The sequence below is a fragment of the Pholcus phalangioides genome, unplaced genomic scaffold (genome assembly GCF_987345545.1).
Source record: "Pholcus phalangioides strain wild (caught in Gottingen) unplaced genomic scaffold, Ppha-v1.0 ptg000009l_1, whole genome shotgun sequence".
NCBI lineage: Eukaryota > Metazoa > Arthropoda > Arachnida > Araneae > Pholcidae > Pholcus > Pholcus phalangioides.
The window spans coordinates 60,796,084-60,822,102 of record NW_028301602.1 but is presented as its reverse complement, the minus strand read 5'-3'; the positions used below and the strand labels follow the sequence as shown (position 1 = coordinate 60,822,102).

At 37.0% G+C, this 26,019-nt stretch overlaps 1 protein-coding gene across 6 annotated transcripts in view; it reads right to left on the bottom strand.

Moving 5' to 3' along the window:
• LOC149083428 (alpha-tocopherol transfer protein-like) overlaps positions 1-25,272 on the bottom strand; it is a 37,214-nt gene extending 11,942 nt beyond the window's left edge. The window contains exons 1-4 of one of the 6 annotated variants that reach the window (XM_089236719.1): positions 25,131-25,261; positions 16,907-16,998; positions 6,815-6,975; positions 1,416-1,632 (exon numbers count right to left, since the gene is read on the bottom strand). In XM_089236719.1, coding sequence (XP_089092845.1) covers positions 1,416-1,566 — 151 coding nt within the window. In that variant the 5' untranslated portion in view covers positions 1,567-1,632; positions 6,815-6,975; positions 16,907-16,998; positions 25,131-25,261. Of the gene's footprint in view, positions 1-1,415; positions 1,633-6,814; positions 6,976-16,906; positions 16,999-24,854; positions 24,901-25,130 lie in introns of those variants that run through there. The other 5 variants (XM_089236720.1, XM_089236721.1, XM_089236722.1 and 2 more) reach the window with 5 other exon arrangements.
• Between the last annotated feature and the right edge of the window lie 747 nt (positions 25,273-26,019).

Below are 26,019 nucleotides of genomic sequence, written 5' to 3'. Positions count from 1 at the left end.
CTTGAGGGTCACAGAGTGGGTGTTTATGTATGTCCATTTGTCCATTTTTGTTTATTTATTATGTATTTTGTTTTGTCATCTGTCTTTCTTGTGTATTTTGTAACGTGTTCTGTTTTGTCCAAAAAAAAAAAAAAAAAAAAAAAAGAATACATTGAATATACTTATTTGATGCCTTTAACTGCTTGACAAAGCCTTTAGCTCAAAATTCTATCAATTTATGCGTGTATAATTGTTAGCAAATCTTATTAACGAACACAGACACCTACCAATACTGTAGAGGTAGCAAAAGTAGTTTCACACCGTGGCAAGAAGTTCCTAAGCTTGACTCTGACCTCCTCTAAAGCCTTGCCCGCGTTGTCTACCTCGGAAAAAAAATACCTATTCAAAGGTGCTCCCCTCCCCCCAAGCTATTAATTCAAATATAAAGGAACTTGGTAAATTCAAACTTTTGGAAAATTCGGATTTTAGTGATTTCTCTCGAGTTTCTAATTGAATTTAATGTTGGAATTTTTACCTGTTTACTTCGAATTTTTTCCCCGAATGATTTGGATAATTCGAATTTTGATTCAGACATCTCACTTGCAAAATGAGTTTTTTCTCTCTCTGTATTCCTAACTTTAGTTCATCTTGTTCCTTATTTCGTGGTTTACTCATTTTTACCAGAGCATAACATTTAGCCTACATTAAACGTGTAAAAAAGTTAAAGTCGGCAAAATCCGTAGCGTTGGTGGTCGAGTTGTCATAATGATGGACTCGTATTGTGAAGATCGAAAACCGACCATTACCCCTCACCCGGCTCTGGCCCCATAGGGGATATAAGCTTACCCAGATGGTTTGATCCATGGTGGAAGAGCTCCTCTACATGCGGAAGCTTGAATGCTGAAATCCTATTTTATTTTGTTGAAGATTCACGTCTCTCTATCATTATTGTTCGTTTATTTTTTGGAGTATTCAAAATATCCTATTAATATTTTTAATCACTTCCAAACGCGATTCATAGGCTTATTCAACCTTTAGAAACAAACATTGTGGTTAACTTACGGATGCGGAAATTGGTAAAGACGTAGAGAATAAAGTCAGAGGCTTGAATAGACGACAATGTACAAACTGAATCTGACACGACAGAAATTGACACCCCTCATTGTAAATTTTAGAGCAAGTAAAAGAAGAACGTAAACGTCCTCAATTCAAAAGTAGAACAGTGTGGGGGTGAAGTTTTATACAGAAAATGCTGCGAAAACCTAATTTTACACATTATGTCAATAGAGCATTTATTGAGCGGAAACCTGTGTTCAAATGAAAAAAATATCAGACCCTTGCGATTCAGTTTAAAAGACAGATTTTATACTGTAATATTATTGTCTTTAAAAATCAGTTTTAAGTTTACAATTAATTTCATGGACTATAAAACTTACTACGAAGCAACCTTCTAATTTCTTGCACTTGTTCTTTCAGTTTCTGTGGCGTCTCGAACAGTTCTTCTTCAGCTTTCTTGACGAATTCCGGGGGAAGATATCCCATATTATATGGATACGTTATCAGAGATGTTTCATTAAGAGGCTTCATTTTTGCAGAAGCGGGTGTTGTTGGTGCTTGAACCGCTAGAGTTCCAGTCGGTTCGGGAATATGTTTCTAAAAATATTAAGAAAAGAGCCACGTACGTCCAATGAAATAACAAAAAATCAATTGAGGATCTCTTTGCGATTCAGCCTTTATTAAACATACGGACACGTGGTCCGTATATGACCTCATAAAGTCGTCCGAATTACGTCAAACTACCCGTACTACTAAGTAGGAAATAATGGGATTAAAAGATTATTATAGAGACTAACTGTACTACTAAGTAGGAAATAATGGGATTAAGACATTATTAGAGACTACCCGTAGTACTAAATAGGAAATAATGAGATTAAAAGACTATTAGAGGTAAATGAGAACTTTAAATGACACAGGATGAAAAATATAATCAATGTTAAAACTAATGTAATATGCAAGGCATGGGAATAAAAATCATTCCAAGAAAGTACACTGCTCTTTGTAAAAAAAACAAAAAACTGTAACACCATAAAGGATAATCGAATGTATCAGAAATTTTGCACGTTGGAAAACCGTAGGGGAGACTGTTACACCCCCTGGCACATTATTTTTCACACTTTCTTTCTCTCAATCAATTTTTACCGTAAAATTTAACTGCATTAATTTTTAAAATTTGCTTACCGTATAAAAGATCATATAAATTTCAAATTACATTTCTTTCTTATTGTAATCAAGAAATACGAATTTTATGAAAGAAAAAAAATTCCATGGCACAACAAAAGGTCTTGTACATTAAGGCATGTACTGTTGTACCTTGAAACAGAGGAAAAATTACAAAGATAAAAAAAATACAAATGTTACAGGAAAAATAATATTAGTATTTTTTCTACATATTATAAATCATATGCTATTTGAAGGCTATGAACTCAAAAAATGTATATTTAATAAATTCATTGCGACCCACCCTCTAAGCCATATAATGATATATCGCATAAAGTCCCTTGGCCCGTGGACCAAATATGACCCTGCGGGGGGGGGGGGGTTATGTGATGCGGTCTGCCCTCTTCAAACCTAATTTTGTAAAAATGAACTAAGCGGCACATTTACAGATCACTGTGTCCCGTGGTACAATTCCAGAACATTTAAGCGGCCCGTGGCATATTTTCAGATCACTTAAATGATCCGGGACCCAATTCCAGAACGCTTAAGCGATCCGTGACACATTTAGAGATCCCCTGAGTGACATGTGACGTAGTTTTGGAGCTCTTAAGTGGCCCCCAGTGCGGTTCTACATCACTCAAATTATCCGCGGCACATTCTCAGATTATTTAAATGATGCGTGGCACAGTTCTAGAGAACTTAAGCGGTCCAGACACATTTCCAGATCACTTGGATCCGCGAAATATTTAGAAATCACTAAAGTGGCACTTACCAATACGGGAGAATGTTACTTCAAATGCCCACAAACTATCGGAAGGTTTTCTCGTTTTTGGCGCACCGAGTAAGATGAGATTAAAAATATTTCATATTTTTATGAAGGGGGCTTGATGACGTAAGTCAGCAAATCGGAAACCCCCTCCCTCCCATCGATGATGACGTAATACTTGAACGGCCCCTCACTAATTCCGTTCGTTTCCCTCTCTATAAAAATCTAAAAACAAATATAGCTTTGGAGGAATATTTAAACTTTAACCTTGATCTACGCATAAAAAGAGTTCTTATTCAGTTGAGATTCCAGAGCGATTCACTAATTTTGGAGGGAGTGGGGTGACTCATATTTCATCCGAGCGAACTTTGCACTTCTGGAGAGTACGAATCCTGGAGACACATCATTATATAACCTGCGATAAATATACTGCAACACGAAGTACTGTCTTTGGTAATTCTTCTCCTCTCAACCTTGAAAATATTTTGCTTTTCAACGATTACACAATGCGTGCTTTAATATATACAAATTTATTATATCTGCAATGAAATTAAGAACTTTGTGAATAACTCCTACTGTAATCGATTCCGCATGTTTTGTTTATACAGTATTTTTATCGCCATGTCATGTTTAATATATATTTTAGTTCTTTTGCCTTTTTTCCCCCTTAGTTATTTTTTTGTGTTTAATATAATATAATTTTGTGTTATATCCACAAATTGTTAAAGGCCAGCGGCCAAAACAATAAACTTGATTGATTGATCGATTTCATTAGAGATATAACATCCATGATGTCAACATTTGCTATATCCGGCACTAATGAGCAATAAAATACATTCATGTCCATAAATTAAGGATAATTCAGAATCACGCGGAAATCGAAATCTAAAGTAAAAATTTCACCTGTAGAATTATCCTGCAAGAATGATATGCAAATTTCAGGAAGCCACCAGATGATGCCGAAAGTACGTCACAATGACGAGAGTATAGGGGGGGGGGGGTATATAAGGAATGGTGGCAAAGAAGTAAAATTGTTCACAAGAGTTCTGTAAGGCGCTCAGTGCCATAAGCGAATAGTTATATAGAAGTATATGACACAGAGGACGCATGTGGATGATTTTTTACGTGGTACAATTATCGGCCGCCTGGAATGTGGGCGTACTCAGATGGAAGTATCCGAGGAACTTGGAATTGCCCAAAGTGTCATCTCTAGGCTTTGGCAACGATTCCAAGATAACGGAAATGTCACTAGACGTTACAGTACAGGTCGCCCCCGAGTTACAACGCCGAATGAAGACCGGTATTTGGCAGTAACTGCCAAAAGAAGCAGACGGAGCACAGCATCCGACCTGTCTCGTCAGCTATCTGCAGCCACGGGTACCACAGTTTCAAGGCAAACCGTGTACAGACATTTGGGAAATATTGGTCTATATGCTCGCAGGCCTGTCAGATGTGTTCCGCTCACGGCAACTCACTGTCGGCAACGATTAGCCTGGAGTAGAGAGCATGCAATGTGGACATCGTCACAGTGGGCTTGTGTGATGTTTTCCGACGAGTCCAGGTTTAGCTTGCAGTCTGATTCACGTCGGACTTTCATATGGAGAACGCCAGGTACCCGTTACCACCAAGACAACATCATTGAACGACACCGTTACGGTGTTGCAGCATTGCTCGTTTGGGGTGGAATTATACTGGGTTTCAGAACAGATCTGCATGTTAAAACCGGAACCATGAAAGCCTAAATTTATCGGACATCATTTCGGAACAACATGTACGTTTGTTTAGGGGTGCCATGGGCACAGAATTTCTGTTTATGGATGACAACGCCCGTCCTCACCGAGCAAACATCGTAAACGAATGCCTTGAATCTGAGGATATAACCCGTATGGAATGGCCAGCATTCTCACCTGACTTGAATCCGATAGAGCATGTGTGGGACATGCTTGGCCGACGAGTTGCAGCCCGTCAACCATCTCCTACATGTGTACCGGAACTTCGGAGAGCATTGGAGTGATCTTCCCCAATATCAGATCGATAATTTGATACTCAGCATGCCTAGGCGTTGTACGGACTGTATTTCATCGCATGGGAGACATACAATGTATTAACCATCATACCAACCATGTAATAGTAAGTTTTTGTAAAGGAGATATTTTTTACAATTGGTCCAGGGAGCAAAAATCGTAGTTTTTATGAATGGTATCATACATACACCATCGTTTTGCTCTTTATCTTTTGTTTAATAAATGGGCTTTATGAATGAGTACCGTTTGTTTTGTTTCTGAACCTTTATTTGCCGGAGCTGGCATTATCCTTAATTTATGGACATGAGTGCATTTTCTCATCTTTTCGTCTTAGAAAATCCACTTATTAAAAGTTCGTGCTGCACGCATCCCACACTGAAGACTTTATTTTTCCCCCAAGAAATTTGACAAAGAAATAACCGAAAGCCAGTGGAAGAGAAAAAATGAATATAGTTTGGACCAGGTTGTACCTTCAACTATGGCCGCCAAATAGAGCAGTAAAAAACTATTTCAAAATAGTGCGTTTTGCGTTAGAGCTTTCTCCTACTTGTGTTTCGCTGAACCCTGTAGTAACGTGACAGTTTTATTGGGGGGTGGGGGAGGGGGGGGGGTGGATTCCACATGATTAAACGCCACAGAAGCCTTAAGGGGGTTCGTGCACGCAAATTTTCCAAAAAACACATTTTCCAATTTTTCAATTTTTAAATACTATAAAATTTTCTGCGTCTAACTGTGTTGAAGTCCTTGTTCTACCCCCTGTAATAGAAATATTTTCAAAATATTTTAATATAAACTGCTGGCAGGCATTATGTTTTACACATGCTAATGTTTTCCTCTCACTGAAATGTGTGTTTTTCTCAAAACTGAGTTTTCTGTTATATAAGGAATATTTTTGTCGAAAACTTCGTGTGTCTCTGAACACTATGGTGTTATATACTTTAACACCAGGATATTTTTTGTAAATTATTTTAAAAAAAATTATGGCGCAAAATATGGATAAATGCCAAATCCTTTGGGAACGCTACGATATCTCTCCGAGACGTTAAGCGGAGTGTGTCGGTCCTTCAATGTTCAAAATATTTCCCGGATAATCGAGTACTGTAGCGGAAACTAACGGACAACGCTTCTTTCCTTCGTTTATGCTGTTCTTTCCCAACTTTTTTCCCCGTTTCTTGAATTAAAGTATCTCGGTGAATATTGCCCTTAGAAACGTGGATTTTTTTTTTTGTTCTTTTTGGCTTCAGGAAAGACAGGGCAACAACTTTGTGATTGGGTTTTTGTGGACAGAGTGTCCGTAAAAAAAAAAAAAAATCTTAATATTTTTATAAATGTGCAACATGATTCTTGCAACATGAATTACGTGTTTGAGTTCTACATGTTATTTGGATACTTTTCTATTTAGAAGTATATCTCTAGGACCAACAGTTTGCCAGTGAAATGCGGGAAGGGGAATTATGGAAACACCCTGTACAGTAATTTCGATTTAGAGTTTTGAACATAATTTATGTATATAGTTCTGCATCGATTCTCTGATATTTTCTAGATAAACAGAATACAGTCGAGTCTAAATAACAATGTCATTTAATTTCATAAAAAAAATTTTTATAGCAAAATAATTTTCATTGCAAGAAATCGATAGAAATATATGAGAGTTCCTGTAAAACTTTCGTTGTTTAGTTAAACGTTCCGTGTGTGTGTAAAGATTCTCTCCCTCTCTCTCTAATACTGTACTATTCTAATACTGTTTATACCGTAGTTTAACTAACGATTCAAACTTTTCGAAATTTTAATATCAATAAAACTATATAAAATTTAATATAGTACTCACTATATTTTCGTTTGGAAATGTTCTTTTCTTGCTTTTCCTATATGTTCTCTCAAAGAATGATTTATTTCCTGTTTTCTTTGCTGTGTTTGTATGGAGTTTCGAATCTCAAGCAATCATTGAAGATATTCAAGGCTGTTTCGAGCTTTATATGTGACATATAACTATGGAGGTGGGGGGCGGGGGGGAGAGAGACAAGAAATTATTATTATTTTTTTTTGTTTATGAACACAGGCGTGTTATGTAAATGGTCATTTATTACGTTATAAGGTCAAGATCGCACTTGAGATGAACGAAGGGGAAAGACGCGTTTTCCTTATAGGCATTTAGTAATCGATTTGAATAGCAGTTTACTTCACAACTTTATCACTTAAACTGATGGACGGATGCGAACAAGTGTTTACTAACCGATAGATGCAAATCAAAAATATTAAACATAAAGTTCTGACACAATCCGTTTGCGTCAGTTTAGTCAAAAGGGAAAAAAATAAGAAGAGAATTGTTCAAAGAAATGTGTTAGTGCCCGTCTTTGACCATCTATTAATAGCTTTCCTTTTTTTTTCGCGTCTAAAAATTATAGTTTTCATTGATATACAATCCACGCCGCTTTATTGGATCACATTGGGAGTTTGGGTTTTTGATAACAATCACCGAATGATAACTACATCCGAAAAGTCCTGCTTGCTAGTATGCTGCCCCTATATCCCGTTTGGTCAAATTTGACGTATTGTAGGAAGCTGTTGAGCAGCCGCTGAAAAGGAAGAAATGTAACGTGACTTTGTGCTCGAGCGAACGAGCGATTTGTAAGAACGTGAAGCTTAAAAAAGAAAGTATGAGAAGTAGTATGGGAGAGATTGAATTAAGGGATGGTAGAGGACAGTAGTCGTATTTAGGCTACGCTTGTTAATGTTCTGAATTCGAATAAAGTCTGGTTCTTTGAAAACGTTAGTAAAATCCCGGAATACTTGAATTGAAGCCGCGGCCATTTTCCTTAGGAGCCAACAGATTTATCAGAAGCGGGATATAAAACCGGACTGCGATAGAAGAAAATGTCATTTCTCGTGAGAGGACGAAAGAAAGACTTGGAGATGCTGGCATTGGAGTTGGGAGAGAAGCCGTCTTCAGATGACAGAGTCGCCGATCTGAAGAATCTCATCGTCATGTCCAAGAACTATGAAGAGGACTTTGTTAGAGGACTCCTCGAACAGATCATCGAAACCCGTCAAGAAGAAGCCGAAGCTCTGCGACGGAAAGAAGAAGCCGAAGCTCTGCGACAGAAAGAAGAAGCCGAAGCTCTGCGACGGAAAGAAGAAGCTCTGCGACAGAAGAAAGAAGATGAAGCTCAGCGACAGGAACGAGAGGCCGAGCGGCAGTTCGAACTGGAGCGTCTTCGGATAACATGTGCGGCGTCGCGAAATATCGATGATGACACCGAAAGTCATCGCATCGTACCGTGCGATTTGACCAAGAAGATACAGAAGTTCGACGCGGATAACGGGGATTTGAGTCTGTATTTACAGTACTTCGAATGCCAGGCCGAACTTGCGAGAGTACCAGAGGAACAATGGGTCACTAGCTTATTAGTGTTACTGCCTTACGAAGTCTCCGAAATCGTGATCCGTGAACCCAAAGAGAGGATTAACGACTATGGTTTCGTCAAGGGACTGTTGCTGAATCGATTCAAGCTGACGACAGAGAAGATACGGCAAAAGTTTATCCAGCACTCCCGACGTCTGAAGTCGACTTGGAAGGACTTTGGATATGAATTGAATGTCTTCTTCTCCGAGTGGCTATCTCTTCTGAATGTTACCGAGTTTGAATCATTGAAGAAACTGATCGTCACAGAACAGATGAAATCGCGGGTACCGACGAAAATTCGTGAACATTTCATCGATCAGTGGTCTAGTTTTGTGAACCCTGATGAATTAGCGAAGAAGCTCGATGAATACGAAGTCGTGAGATCCGAGATCGAGGATGTAAAAAGTCACAAGTTCACCGGGACTGATGAACGAAGATCCGGATTTTGGGATGACCAAAGGGTAGATGCTCACCGAAGAACCGTTGCTCAGGATCGAATTGTGCACGTGGATCCAAGGAGAGACATGATGATGGGAACGACTTTGAACCGGAACAATCGACCTCGTATGAGTGAAGTTCGTGACGGCGAGGGACAACGTGTCAGGCCAACGGTTCCGAGAGACAATAAGCGGCAAGACTGGGAGCCCAGATGTTTTTCGTGTGGATACCTGGGTCATGTGTCGCGTGATTGTCCAAGAAAGAAGAATTTAACATGCCGCCTGTGTGGTGTGGCCGGTCATATTCAAAAGCACTGTGATCAGACTACAACGAAGAAAGTCAACTTGGCAGCAAATGGTTGTGCTGATTGTTACGAAGGGAACTGCATCAAAAATGCTAGGATCAATGATGGGCGTCTCATCTCATGTTTGATCGACACTGGAAGTAGTGTGACATTGTTGAAGAAGTCCGTAGCGGAGGATATGAAGCTCAAGTATGTGCCGAAATCAGAAGAATTATTCGGTTATGGAGATCTGGTGAAGCCATCAGCAGTTGCACTTGGGAAACTTAACGTGGATTTGGAAGTGGATGGTGCAAAGTCAGCTGTGGATGTGTTGGTCGTCGATGATAATGCACAGTCGTATGATTTGATAGTTGGACGGAACTATCTGATGTCGCCGGAAATTGAGTTTGCCGGGAGTGGAGGAAGACTGCGCGTGTGGCACGCAAGTGAGTTGCCATGTGTTCGAGATGTCGGAGTCGAGGAGAAAAGGATAGAGCTGATGACCATGAATCCAGAAGAAGTTGACGGTACAACGATGGAGGTCATCGATGCCAGAACAGAAGATGTGGAGGACGGACTGGTGCTGATGAAAGGAAGCCAAGGAAATACTGATGTCTTGCTAGAAGTCGTGAAGGGGAAAACGAAGGTTCCTATTTTGAATTTAGGGAAACATGTTGTGAAGTTTGGTGAAGGACAGTGTATCGGTCGTGCGTCAATCGTTGTTGATAAACTGAGCATGAAGGAATTAGAAGAATCTGATGAAGCTGTAGGAAACCCCGAAGTCAGAAACTCTTTTGTGTGTGATGAGCTACGTGAAAACTTGGATGTTCTGGTGGATGAAGAAGTGAGTCCTTCGACTGATTGCTGCGTGAGTGAGGTCGTCATAGGATCGAGGGACATTGAAGTAATCTGTGAGGATGATATCATTTCAAGTGTGGCCTTGAAGGATGAACTGTGCGATGAATTACAGTCTCGCGGTAAGAAATTTGCTAATGTGGGTACTACGTGTGAGGGACGAGGACGTAAGAGAAGAGGAATTCGTTTAGATGAGATAAAGCTCGACGATTCAACTGAGAAAGAAGAAAAGCGTGAAGTTTGGTCATTGGTGAATGAGTATAGAGATGTTTTTGCATTGTCCATTGAGGAACTTGGATGTACATCGTTGACTAAGATGGACATTAAGGAAGTGGAAGGCAGCAAACCTATTTGTGCACCGCCGTATAGAACAAGTTTGTCTGAGAGGACGGCAATCAGCGATATCGTGAAAGAATGGAAAGATAATGGTATAGTTACAGAAACTAGGTCACCGTATGCTAGTCCAGTATTATTGGTGAAGAAAAAGACAGGTGAAAACCGATTAGTTGTGGACTACCATCGATTGAATAATCAGACAGTGAAAGACAAATTCCCATTGCCACGAATCGATGATTTACTGGAAAATTTGGCTGGGTGTAAAGTGTTTACGACGTTGGATCTAGCTCATGGATACTTGCAGATACCGCTAACGGAGGAAGCGAAGTTGAAAACAGCATTCATCACTCCAGATGAAACAGGACAGTTTGAACGTATGATATTCGGGTTAGCGAATGCACCAGCAGAGTTTCAAAGACTGATGTGTCAAATGTTGGGTCCACTCATGAACACTAAGGTCTTATGCTATCTCGATGATATCTTGATACCAGCGAAGGATTGGACAGATATGATGGAGCGAATTAGAGAAGTGTTCGAAAGACTGAGAACAGCCGGACTAACGCTGAAGTTAACAAAATATGAATTCGGGAAAAGAGAACTGGAGTTCTTAGGATTCGTTGTCAATGCAGAAGGCATTCAGCCAGGTTCGAGGAAGTTGAAAGCTGTCAAAGACTTTCCGATTCCCGGTAACGTTCATGAACTACGTAGATTTCTAGGATTGACTAGTTATTTTAGAAGATTCATAAAAAACTATGCACAGAAAGCTGATCCATTGACACGATTGACTCGAAAGAACGAAGAGTTTACTTGGAAAGAGGAACAGTCAAGAGCTTTTGAAGAACTGAAGTATGCGTTGATGTGCCAACCCATACTATCACACTATGATGCGAGAGCGGAAACCGAAGTCCATTGTGACGCGAGCTCAATTGGGTTAGCAGGAATGTTGTTGCAGAAAGGAACGAACGGCAAGTGGCATCTAGTATATTGTGTGAGCAAGAAGACCACAGAAACTGAGAGTAAATATCACTCGAGTAAATTGGAATTGATGGCGATTGTTTGGACGTTGGACAGATTGCGACAATTCTTAATTGGGATCAAGTTCACTATCGTCACTGATTGTCAAGCTTTGGTCTACATGAATACAAAGAAATGCATGAATCCACAGATAACCAGATGGTTTGATCTAATTCAGGAATATGACTTCGAGGTGAAACATCGATCAGGATCAAAAATGGCACATATAGACGCACTTAGTAGAGCACCTGTAGCAGAGTCAAAAGATACTCTAGACTCATTTATCGATCAGAAATTAGAGATATGCTTAACTCTCACTGAGGAAGATCAAATCCTAATGATCCAGCATACAGATGACGAACTGAAGAAAAAGATAGAAATATTACAGAAAAACGATACGGACCGGACCAAGGAGGAAAAACAATTAGTTCTTGGGTACGAGCTGAAGAATAACCGACTCTTCAGGAAGGTGGACGATAAAGGAAAATTGAAACTACTGTATGTAATTCCGAAGTGTATGCGGAAAGGTACTGTAATCAAAATTCATGATCTTATGGGGCATTTCGCCACAGACAGAACAGTTGGGAAGATCAAGGAAATGTACTGGTTCCCATACATGAAACGCTATGTAAAACGTCATATAGTTATGTGTCTGGAATGTTTGGTCAATAAGTTACCGGCAGGTAAGCAACAGGGATTGCTGCACGCAATCGAACCCGGAAAAAGACCGTTTGCAGTGATACATATGGATCATCTGGGACCTTTTGTCAAAAGTTCGAAGGGAAATCAGGAGCTACTAGTGATCATTGACAACCTTACCAGATTCGTACGATTATTTCCAGTTAGAAATACTTCAACTACTTGTGTAATGAAATCGGTCGACATCTTTGTGAATGACTTTGGACTACCGGACCGAATTATAAGCGATCGTGGTTCTTGTTTTACGTCACAGCAGTTTGAAAAGTACTGCAAGGATAACGGAATTCACCATACGCTCAATTCAACGAAACACCCTAGAGCAAATGGGATGGTCGAAAGAGCAAATAGGACTATATTGTCGTCGATAACTACAGGTATGGAGAACAGAGACCATAAGGACTGGGACGTGAAAATCAAGTTGGTAGAACGAAATCTGAACAACTTTGTGAACAAGTCATCTGGTAAGACACCATTTGAGATGTTGCATGGATATTCTCCAAGATTCAATGATGGAATGTTGAGACGGTTAGCAGATGAGGAGAATAACTCGTGGATGGATCCAGAGGAAGTAAGAAAAGAAGCTCGAGATATAATCGTGGAGAATCAAAGAAAAATGAAGAGCACCTTCGATAAGCGCAGATGTGCTACAATAGTGTTCGAACCAGGCGAGGTTGTTGTTATGAAGAGAAGTCCGAGATCCATGGGGCAACCGGCGAAGACTCAACCGAAGTATAGAGGACCGATGACTGTCACGGCTGTATTACCGAATGACACGTATCGGGTGACTGAATTGGAATCAACAGTGAAAGGTCATCTGTACACGACAACAGCGCACGTGAGCCAACTAAAAGCTTGGAGGTGTGAGTCTGAGTCCGATGATGAAGACATTTCAGTGCAGGAAGAAGATGAGCCAGTGTTACCAAGACGTAATCCGAAGAGGTCGACACGTAAAGACCAGTACTGTGGGGCAATCGGGACGATTGCAGGTCAGGATGACCGAGTGTAGGAAGCTGTTGAGCAGCCGCTGAAAAGGAAGAAATGTAACGTGACTTTGTGCTCGAGCGAACGAGCGATTTGTAAGAACGTGAAGCTTAAAAAAGAAAGTATGAGAAGTAGTATGGGAGAGATTGAATTAAGGGATGGTAGAGGACAGTAGTCGTATTTAGGCTACGCTTGTTAATGTTCTGAATTCGAATAAAGTCTGGTTCTTTGAAAACGTTAGTAAAATCCCGGAATACTTGAATTGAAGCCGCGGCCATTTTCCTTAGGAGCCAACAGTATGATAAACGGGAATTGGTAAAACATGACACAACTCTCTTGTTTTCCTTTTCTACATAATTGGTTGCAAAATGTTCAATCGTTGCATTTTGTTTTCTCGATTCTAAAAATCGGAACTTTTCCCCACAAGTGAAAATCCCGCATTTTTTTTTCAATTCAACTATTTTGAGGCGTTAGAACGAAACTGTCTAATACTCTAATGCAGAGGTGCACACATACGGCCCGAGGGCCACATGCGGCCCATCGAGAAGTTATAACCAGCCTGCGAAAGGTGTTCCGGTAGAAAATTATCGACACATACAACACGATAAAAACCTATGATGTTTCCTTCATAAAAATACGAGAAATCGGGATTCATACGCAATATCACCAATTATAGTAAAAGAAAATTGTCAAAGGCAAGTTCAGTTGCCAATTGCAGCCAAAAAAATAAATAGTCAAAGTCATGTAGACGTGATAATATGAGCTAAAAAAATTGTAACAGGCAAGTAAAGGTGGCGACTTCAGCCGAAAAGATTATCAAAAGCAAGTAAAGTTTACAATTTGAGCTTAAAAAGTGGTAAAAGGCAAATAAAGGCATCAAATTCAGCAAAAACAAATTGTCCGAGGCCAGCTAAGCTGCCAATGTAAACTAAAAATTTAAACTAAAAGAGGAAAAAATTGTAAAAACGCAGGTAAAGATACCAAGTACGGTAGAAAAAAGTTATCAAAGACAATCTAACTCACCTTTGACAATATTTTGGCTGTATATAGCCAAAGAAAAAAATTCAAACTCAAGTAAAGGCCAACTTTTTTTTTTTTTTCAAATGAAGTAAAGTTGCCAATTACAGCTAAAAAAATTGTTAAAGACATTAATTTATAACTCATTACAATAATCCTAATCGTTGATTTCAAAAATTAGAGTAACCCTCTTTGAGTATAAAGGGAAGAACGAGACATTTTATGAAAATGTTGAGATGACCACAAAATTACGGGGATGTTCCATGAATTACAGGTCATATGGTCACCATATGTATGCAACTTTCTAGCTCGCTACTAGCAGAAATACCGCATATCTGGCCTTCGGAATTAAGAGCTTGTGCACCTTTGGTGTAATGTATGCCTTATATCATGAATTACTTTTTTTTAATGAACAATACGTTTCATATGACCCCTTAAAGGAAGGAATCTCAGAAAAAGAAATCGGTCAACTGAAAGAAACTGATTATAAGGAAAGGGGTTTTTCTTTTCGTCATATATTTTCCTTTGCTATAGGAAAGCCATTGCAAAAGCTAGCGCCACACGTACATGGATCACGGCGAATACCACGGACCGATTACGGAGTACGGAAATGTTTTTCAACAAAACTATACAGCCTCCTATATAATTTTGCAGCCGGATAACAAAAAAAAAAGTTTCGTTAAACCTTGGCTTCAGAATGCTCAAAAACAAAAAAAAATTGACGGAAAGAAAAATTGGTAACATTATCCTAAATCCTGATAACTTTTAACGAATTTTTTCCTCATGTTATGATATTGGTCAGTTCCGTTCTTTGAAAAAGTGATAACAATACCCAAATGATAACATTATCCGTGATTTTAATAAGTGGCGTTGACTGTAGTAGCATTTATTTCATTATCACCTCGGGTAACTACACAGGTCTGCGATGATATAGTTAGTGCTTTTTTTTTATTTCGGAAATAACGAAGAATTCGGTTAGGAATTTTAATAGGTTGGAAAATTTAAATACACTGTTTTTCAAAAGGTTACTCGATATAACTCGGCGAATACCTGTTATACGTGATGGAAAAATCAAGAAAAATATGTTTTTTAAAAGTGCATTTTAACTCTATCTGATTGGAAATTTAATTTTCTGGATAATAATCGGGAACTGATAATTGGAAAGAAAAGTGATTTGTCTCCTCCGGATACGAACACGGGTTCCCTTGCATACGGGGCAAGTGCGCTAACCAATACACCAGAGACACGCTTTTCAACTCTTTATAACACGCATTAGTAGCGTGAAGCGCTGACTGGAGTCGGCAGCCTCCCTTAACTGCCGCAATTTTCGTCCCTGTTGGCGTTTTTGTACGATATATCACCATACACACACATATCTATCACCATCTCTTCTATATCTGATTATTTATTTATTTTCGTAATATTGTTATCTAAAATCAGCATAAACATTCACTCTGAATTATCATAATCATCATCACCATTGATTCTTTGTAAGTATTCGTGAAGATAGATAGATAGATTTATTTGCACAACAACACAAATGAATACACAACTCCAGAGATTAATATTGTATGCCCATACTGAGTTGGCCGCTGACTTTGACGTACGAAGGGAAGGTTCATTTTCCAAGGAGGGGAACAGGGGAAAAATTGGGGCAAAAACTCACTAAAATAGCGCAACGGAACACGAACGGAAAATACCAACCTGCTCCTTTTTTCCCTGCGACCTTTTTACCGGAAGAATATAAATGGAATCGCCCATCGTGACGTTTCATACCTTAGCCATAGGCCAACACAGCGTGGGTATAACCTGACATTCATGTTATAAATACAATATTGACAAAATCATTAATTAATTAGGTAAAGACAAGAAAAATCAAATCCATGGAGGAGAAGAGATTTATGGGATGAAGATGGAAAAATTAACTTTCATAAATTAGAATATATCGTGATTCTGCATTATCCATGATAAATACATTATCTTTTTTTTTATTTGGAGCATTTAACATTCATAATAAGGAAAACGTCTATGTAACATAAATAAACTAAGATTTAATAGATAGGATTTTCTGTGATTTAAACCTGGGCTGTCTAAACTCACCCTGGCAATGCCCGAAATCACCAAATGAATAGATTATGCGTTCACTCCTATAAAAAGACATATTAAAGGATTTAGTGAATTCCTCAATAACGAATGGAATATTTTTTATTTTGAACTAAACAAAATTCCCCCGTCGTTTCCCGAATCATCAGAAATTCTTTGCAACCAATTGATCAATATGGTTTCAAAAAAATAAAAAAGATAAAAAAAATACGGAAAAGTATTTCCGTTAATTCAAAAATTAATGGGCTTGATAAATACAGGAATTAATAAAAAATAAATTTTCAATAATAGAGTATTTTTGGACCTGATACGAGAGCATTTGATTACTCATAAGTGGATTTGAACATCTTAACAGAGAAACTTTATTCAGCCAGTGTAAGAGAAAATAGCATAGAATGGTTTAAATCATATTACTACAATAGACTGCAATCTATCACAATACAGGAAAAAATTAGCGAATTTCAGGAACTACAAAAAACGGTTCCACAAGAGTCGGTTCTGGGGCCCGATACTGTTTTTCTCATTTACATAAATGAATTAAGTAAATTAAATCTCAATGGTAATATTATACGTTTGGCAGATGAGACAGTTTAATACGTTGAGGATACAGAAATAGATAGTTCGATTAGGGGGAAAACATAGAAAGAGATCTATAAACAAAATAAATCACTGACTAATTAAACATAAATTAAAAGTAAGCACATAAATACACAAAAAAACTAAATTTATGCGCACGAAAACAAGAAATATATAATGGTAGCACAGAAATCCACGTAAAATTGCATACTCACTATGCTAATCTCAAACGAAATTAGAAAATAACTGCGAAGAAATAGGCAGAGTGTTTAATTATGAATACTTCGGAATAGTTGTACAAGATAGCCTAAAATGGAACATGCATGATAAAAAATTGGTAAAAAAAACAGAATGTATTCAAAAATCCCTTATAAACTTAAATACATAGTTGAAAATAATTTCTTAAAATATATCTTCTATGTATGGGTTTACTCAATTATAAATTATGGAATATATTGTCTGGGGAGGAGCGTATATTATGAAAACATACGCAATTTAGGCAATCTTTGTATTAAATAAATGTTTGCAATAGGTAATAAAAAATACAGTGCCAAATATTGACATTGAGACAGAACTGCATTTACAGAATATTTTTTTTACCAGCTGAAATGAAGAATAACTAAACAAAAATTTCTGTTGCATCGCCTCAAAAGCAATGAACTTCTTGTACTCTAATAATCACACAAATAGCAATAGAAATACGGATTACATTACCTTTAATATGATCAGAAACACAGATATTGATGTAGTGATTTGAAATAAAGTAATGTACCAATGCATATAAATAATAATATACAGGGTGGGCAAAAAGTCCGTAGAAACTTTAAAATATTCATAAAAACCGGAAAAATAACCGAAATAAAAAACGGTTTGCAGGGTTATACAAATACAAATATACAAATACAACGCCACAACAGGCAAATTGCCCAACGAGGTGGCTGACTTAAGAACATCATGGATCCCCGAGCATCGTGGATGGTTAGCATCGTTACGTCACGGGAATTTTTTCAAGTGAAGTAATTTATCTTATTATTTACAATTCAGGGTAAAATACTGAAGTTTTCCATTATTTTACTGTTATATACATATATATATAAATATGTTACACATAAAATCATGCTCAGAAAAGTTGAATAGTTTTTTCTTTGAATTTTATTTCCAATCCCCCTAAATTTTTAGTGCAATTATATAAATTTCTGAACACGTAAAATTTCACAAGCCCTATGAAATTCACGCCAACAAGGAATAAATTTTTTCTGTTGTAATAAATATACGTTTTACAAAAAAAACGTATTGTACTTGTACAGCCGTATAATGTACTGGAATGACGCTAAAATATTTTCTTTCTACATTGGGAAAAAATTGAGAAAAGAAATTGCTGTAATGGATTTTTTGACCATTTATTTGCCATGTATATTCAAATATGTAGAGGACCAGAGGGTTGAATCAGTGTTACTATCATCAGTGTTAGCGGTGCAGAGCATCTATTTGTTTGGGGGTGATGATGTTGATAGGAGATCCCCGACTTCACTACGAGCTGTTTATCGATGATTTATACTTCACGTGACTTCGTTTTATTACAATCACGCAATTCAGTACAATTGAGTGTATAAATTCAATTACAATAAAACTTCGATTAACCGTCACTCCTCTTACCCCTGCTTTTAATTGGTAAATCCAAAAAAAAACAAAAAAAAAACAAGTGCTTTCAAAAATTTTAATATGAACGCATTGCCTGTGGACTATTATGCCCAAAAAAGTGCTTGGATGGACCAAACAATTTTTTTCAAAATTGTTCCACAACGCTTTCGCACCTCAAGTTAGTGCTCATATGGATGAAAAGCAGTTGCCGCAGGAAGCACTACTATTAATGGAAAATGTCCCGACACACCCCTCTTGTGAACTCAAAAGTGATGATGGCAAAATAGCATGTCTCTTTCTCCCTGCGAATACAACCTCATTTATCCAGCCTATGGACCAGGGCATAATTGAAAATATGAAGAGACGTTACAGAAATGCTTTTATCGAAGGCTTGTTTTCATCTGATGATGCCTGTCAAAGAATTTTGGAAAAGATACACACAAAAGACGCTGTTTTTAATGTCACCACTGTCTGGGCTGACCTTATACTGAAGTTTATATAGATCGTTTTGTGTAAAATTAAATAAAATATGTATACATTGTATATTCACTTTTAAAGGATTTTATTTTCATTTTCGTCCCAAGGCCACAGTGATGATGTTTGGAAGAAAATAGATAGGCAGATAGATGTTCAAAGAATGTCCTAAAGCGGCGCTTCTCAGCCTATGGTCCGTCGAGATGGGATACATAGTCCGAGGCAGACTTAATTTAGACCATTTAATTGTATGTAATAGTCATGATGATGTTTATATGCCGTGTGTGTGCAGGTTCAAATAAAAAATTTGGCCCACATGAGTGAACCTTAACCTGAAGAATCAGATGCAGCCAGGTTCCCATCACTTATGCTATTTCCATCTCCCATACGCTATAAATTAGTCCATCTTATTATTGCAGAAATTTTAGTGGTCCTTGGATTCAGCAAAGTGAGTCGCATTTTACAGTAGAACCTCTCGATAACGGACATCCATAAGACCGAAAAGTTTGTCTGCTAACGAGAACTGTTCATTTTCATGGATACTAAAATACATTAAATCCCGTCGACGTAATTGAAAAATGTGTCCGTTAGTGAAGGTGCCAGCTAACGGGAATGCCCGTTATGTGAGGTTCCACTGTAGAATGATCGTATTTCTTATGTTACTCACGAGAGGACAGTAAGGGTACCTTTCTTGGCTAGGTGAAACCTTCTAGAATCAACAGAGGGCATAGAAATTTATAATTTTTCAGGCTTGACCAACTCCAGTTCTAATCAAAATATAACATTTCCACCAATTTTTTTTTTCAAAACGAAAAAACGAAGCATATCCGAAACTTAAATGTGGACAACACCCTTCAACGTTAATTAAGAAACATTATATTTAAATATTCTTTTTATCACTACCTTGTGTGCTACCGTTGAACTATTCTATACTTTGTAAAGGCAGTCTATTCCGCGAAGGAATACGTTTTTTATTTCTAGTGTAAATTTAGTAATTGTGGAAAATGTTCCTTTTTGAAAATAAAGCTTCTCATATTTTTATCGTCGTGGATATGAAGAATTGCAATTTATTCTAATTTATCGATATTACTGTTTGTTTTTACGTCTTCCATTCACATCAATTTCTTTACGATTTCTTACAAAAATTCAGTGATGATGTTGATGATATAATTTGGAGTAGATGATTTTTTACTGATTTCACATATAATAGTATTACCTTTTCTATACTGATTATTGTATTTATGACGACGTCATACAAACTATCAAATTGCAATGAGTGTATCCGGAAAATCCACAAAATTTGCGTAAAAAAAAGGAAATATGGCAATAAGCGATGACACAATTATCCTATAATGCGATACTTCAAACAATAGAACATAAGGAAGCAAGAAAGAACACGGTGTTTTCGGGGGAAGATCAATTACGATGTCATTATCCATGCAAATCGTGTGTTCAATATCGCTCGGTGTGACTTTTGTGTAAACACGTGTGACAATTACAAAAATTCGTAGGTTGTAAAAACCATTTCGTACTAATATTATTGACTAGACGCATTACAATAACCGGTATGAAAAATACGACAGCAGTGTCTGCTATTTACTTATCTGATGCATAGAAAAATGAAAGTCCGAATGTTGTCGGTGATGATTTATTTGTACTGATTTATTTGAAATTGAAATCTGTGAAAGGCCAGTAGGCTGGCTTTAACTTCACTAGGTGCACAATACAATCAATAAAGTTAATAAGAAATGCAGGGATATCAGTGAAAACAAAAAATTAATCGCACACACGAACACACACTGCAGAGAGAGAATACATAAATTAAGAAAAAAATCTCCCGAGATATATAACAAATAACAAAATAAACATACAGTCGGGACCCCGCTTATTCGGGTAACGGATAATAGGATACCTCCTCCTCCATCTTCAAACCAGATCATGGCCCGCCACTCTGTCTGAATGAAGACATTTTAGCAGCTGGCCGAAGAAGTCACTTGCCATGCGTAAACCTAACGTGAAGTCTGTTTTGTGATGCTTGTGACATGTGTGTAACTTGTGTTATCTGTAGTGCTGTTATCTGCCGTTAATTTTTGTAACTATGATTGAAGTGTAATGATACCCCGCTTATGCAAATACAAATACAGATACAAGGCCACAACAGGCATACAGTGCCCAACGCTGAGAAAAAGTTGCCCATAACAAATATGGATGTCATATATTTCTAAAATACAGCAACCCGATTAAAAATGCAATCACAAAAATTAAAAAAAAATAAATATACAATACATATACAATGCCCATAAAATGTATTTATGGTTGTCTTATTTTAAGTATGGGTAGCTTCTCGATTTACCCGAAAATGTTTATTTTATTTCTTTTTACACGTATCAATTTTTTAGAATTTACTACCCTTAGGGGTAAGCTATTACATTTAATACAACCCTATTACAGAAAAACTCCATGCGACATCATAACCTAGAATGAGGATTTTTGGATCGCGTGATATTCCCCTTTTTTGAGGGACATACAAGATAACCAATATGGCGACTTCCTGTGCGATTCATGAAAGAAGCAAATCTAAATTAAAGAAACAGAAATGAATCGTTTTTTCTTCTTTTTAATGGGAGCTAGAAATTTCGAATTTATTTTTAACTACAAGTTTGACTTGCAGTTAAAAATAAATTCCGTTTAACGGAAGAGAAAATCAATGTTCGACGGGGTGTCGACTAATTTCTTTTGCAATGGTTTTATGCTGAAAAGCCAAAAATGCATCAATCAACCTCACCATGATTAGGCAAAAAAACAGAGGAAATCACCAAAGATTTTGAAAACTTCGGAAACATAAAAGTATACAATGTGATAATCATAATTTTTATTTGAAATTTTATTTCAACTTATTTTCTCTTTCATCATTTGTGTAATTTGCTTTTTGAATTCATTTCGTCCTATATTATACAAGGTGGGCAAAAAGTCCGCGTAGAATCTTTAAAAATTCATAAAAACCGGAAAAATAACCGAAATAGAAAACGGTTTGCATGGTTAGCATCGCTAAGGTCACGGAAAGTTTTTAAGACGGGGAAAAAATTAAAAAAACAGCCAATAAGTGGTGCTGATGTATACAAGTCAAAGAAAAAGATACTCAAATAACGAACAGAATGCCTCCAAATCGTTTATTACAGCAGTATGTGGTCCACATGACCACCAACCATAGGGGATAACACATTGCAGGCGAGTCACAAATCCAGCAATGGTAGAGAGCAGCAGGTCCACATACACAGTATACAACGGTGAACTTTTTGTAGATTAGGAGCGCAAGTTCTTATAGCCGTATCATCTGAATTTGAATATCACGGTTTGTCGGTGGCACCGGAGAAGACTCCATTACCACGCTTAGGAAGTGCCAGTAAACGGCTGTGAAGGGTAAAAATTGTGGGTAGAGATGTATGTGTGTGTAAGAAGAAACAGAGGGGGAAAAAGATATAATATATTGTAAAGTCCGGTAAAGACAGATAATTATATTTTCAGTAAGCTGTTTACACAGAGTCAACATGGCCATTACAACGTAATGAATCTCCAAACAGCCCAATAACAACACTCAGTTTGGTGGGGGAAAACCTCTAGATGAATTTCAAGGAAAACAAACCCTTAACAATTGTCAGTTAGTTACTGATCAACAATCCCAGACTCTCAGTCTTTACGCTGGTATTTCTACCCGCAAATTAGATTTATCTTATAAACAAATAAATCTCTTCATACATGCATGCATAATATATTTATGTCAAAAAAAAAAAAAATCCATTACAGTGGAATCCCGTTATAACGAACGCCAAGAGACCGGAGGAATTACTTCGTTAAAACGAAATTTCGTTATAAAGGAATTCCACAGGTTACAAATACAAATACAACGCCACAACAGGCAATTACCTAGAATTGTTTCCTATGTAAACTTATTTGGAGGATTGGAAAAGTGTTCGTTAAAGCAATATTTTTGCTCTAACGGTATTCGTTAAAACGGGATTCGACTGTATAAATTTGGTACGGTATTTCTTTACAGTGGTTTGCAATTTTTCAAATAAAAACCTAATGCTCTAGTATGGTAATCCTAAGCCGACATTGCAGCTTTGGCAACCCATCATTATTCATGCGATTTCTATATACAATTTTTGCAGAAATTAGTTTCTAGACACAATTCAGAATAATATGAAAACAAATAATGAACTTAAATCAAATGGAATTTACAGATTCCAATTCGTGCAGTGTTTTATGTTTTTTTTTAATACATATATAAACATATATTTTTTTTCTCTTTCTTTTCCACTTGCTATAACTCTGTGGGTTTTTTTTTTTGCACACGTTATATGTTTTATGTACATATAGCATAATAAATTATAAATAATAAGGATAATAAGGCACCCACAGGCCACATAAAAGGAAAAATACTCATATTTAGCTAATTAGTAAGATTCTGCCAGTCCCTGCAGAGAATGTTCTTATAACCGTCTCATTTGCATATTTCCACCAAAGTCGCTCATACCAGCGCCACCTATCGGCTGTTATTTGAGTTTTTTTTCCTGTCAAAAAAAATTCCCATGACCTAGCGATGTTAACCTTGCAAACCGTTTTTTATATTTCGGTTATTTTTTTTTACTCATTTTTAAAGTTTTTACGGACTTTTTGCCCATCCTGTATGACAATATGCAGGGTCACACTGTAAGTGATAATGCTGCCTTTGTCTCAACAACCGCCCACCATCGTGGAGTATGGTTTCAATTTTAACAAAAATGCTCACAAAAACCGTTCAAAAATTACTCTGTACCTGACAGCTGCATCAAATAATAAAAACATAAATAAAAGTCAGAAAATTATGATTGTGAGTGATGATGAAAATCGTGATATAAATACAGTAGAATCTCTCGATAACGGACACCCATGGGACAAAAACCTTTGTCCGCTAACGGGGAGTGCCCGCTATAGGTGAGGCACAATATAGAGTAGAACCTCGTTTATACGACTTTCACATTTATATGGCGTTTGGATTCGGTCGCAACTGGTTCCTATATGTTACTGTGTGCAGAAATCATACACCGAAATGATAATCCGATAAAGAAAGTTTCATTAAATTTCACTACACCTATCACTTTTACCGGCGATTATTCATAATATCCAAAATAAAGTTGGAAAGTCATAAACGCACACTTGCCCTGTTTGATAAAGTGCAGGGGGTGGCTCTAGGGTTATGCTGCGACCCATTGCGTGAAAAAAGTTTCATTGAATAAAAAAAAAAATTCTGTCCAGATTTATAAATAGAAAAATTTATAACTTCTCTTCATTAAGACAATTAATTATTTTTACCCGTACATGTAACGTGAACTTAAATTAACGTGATTAAATTAAAATAAGTGTGAAGAAGATAAAAACATTCATAACATCTGAGAATTTGCATTTTCTGGATGTTATGCCAAAACTGATATTTGAAAAGAAAAGTGATTTGTCTCCTCCAGAAATCGAACCCTTGCATACCGGGCAGGCGCGCTAACCAATACACCAGAGACACTTTTCTTACCAAATATCAGTTTCGGCATAACATCCAGAAAATGCAAATTCTCAGTATATTTCAGGCCGAAAAAATACCGTCTCTTCATACAAAAACGCCAGCTGGGGCGAAAATTGCTGTAGTTAAGGGAGGCTGCTGACTCCCCTCAGCACTTCACGCTACTAATGCGTGTTGTAAACAATTGAAAAGTATGTCTCTGGTGTATTGGTTAGCGCGCATGCGCGGGTTCGATTTCCGGAGGAGACAAATCACTTTTCTTTCCAAATATCAGTTTCGGCATTTAACATCCAGAAAATTCAAATTCTCAGTATATATTTCAGGCCGAAAAAATGCCATCTCTTCATACATTCATAACATCATCAGCCATGTAATGTTGACTTTCTTCACACATATCAACACGTGTAAACAAAACCAACATTACCATTCGGATCCAGCATCCTGGACCATAGTTATGTTCAGCTAATCGTAATTAATTGACATATTATCATACTTACCAATACGAGCTTGGGATTATACATAATCACCGTTGAATATGAAAAACTCTCGATTTATCAACAGAAATTCATAAATTTGAGTTTGGAAAATAATTAGAGTTTGCGTGATTTTATATATATATGTAATATACTGTACGCTAACGGGGGAGCGAAATACATAAAAACGGGACTGGGGATCAGAAAAACGTCAGTTAACGGGAGGTGCCCGCTAACGAGGATTGTCCGTTAAGGGAGGTTACAAAGTAATAAGTCGATAACATTCAAATATATACATACGCCTGCATAAGCACTCTCTTCAGAAATTGGTTGTTCCATTTTCGAACCACCGATCATTTAATAATATTACATCAAATACAATACAATGGGTGCCATAATCTCTCCTAGTATTGATATTACGTATTTTGAACCTGCTAAAGGTAGATAAGCGTAGTTTATATGCTAATGGTGTTTTCGAAAAAATGTTATCTAAAAGCGTTATCTGTAATGTGTATATGTATCTGTGTGACTTCTTTTTTTCCAAATAAAAAATTTCACCCATAAAAAAAATCACCTATAAAAATATTAAAAATTGATAAACGAGGAAAGTTATGGGGTTAAGGGGGTGAAATCGCGTGTTTACTCGTACGTGTGTTTGACGAAAGTGAATGTTTATTTAATTTCGGTACGACATTTTTAACGCATTAAAAGATTAATTTTTTCATGACCTTATGATGCTCCTTTCAATTAAATGTATTTTCTCCTCAAGCAAAAAAAGAATTTCTTTTATAGGGGAAAACAAAGAAAAAAAATAGATTGCTCTAGTTTTCAATACATGACCCGCGGGCCACTTTGGCCCTCGGACCGTTTTGTTGTGCCCCTCCCCCCGATAATTTCCAGAAAATGATTGAAAACATTGAAAAACAATTGTTCTAGAATTAATGAAAGAAATAATTTCAGAATCGATGCAAAAAATAATTCTGGAATAAGTGAAAGAAAAATAATTCTAGAATAAATGAATATTCAGAATTATATCTGAAAGAAATAACTTTCGAATTTAAAAAAAAAAAACAACAACATATTTTTGATCAATGCGAGAAATAATTTCGTGATTTTTCTGATAGAAATTATTTCACGGTCACTAGTAATTGCATAATTATCATTGAAAAAAATTATTTCAAGATATATT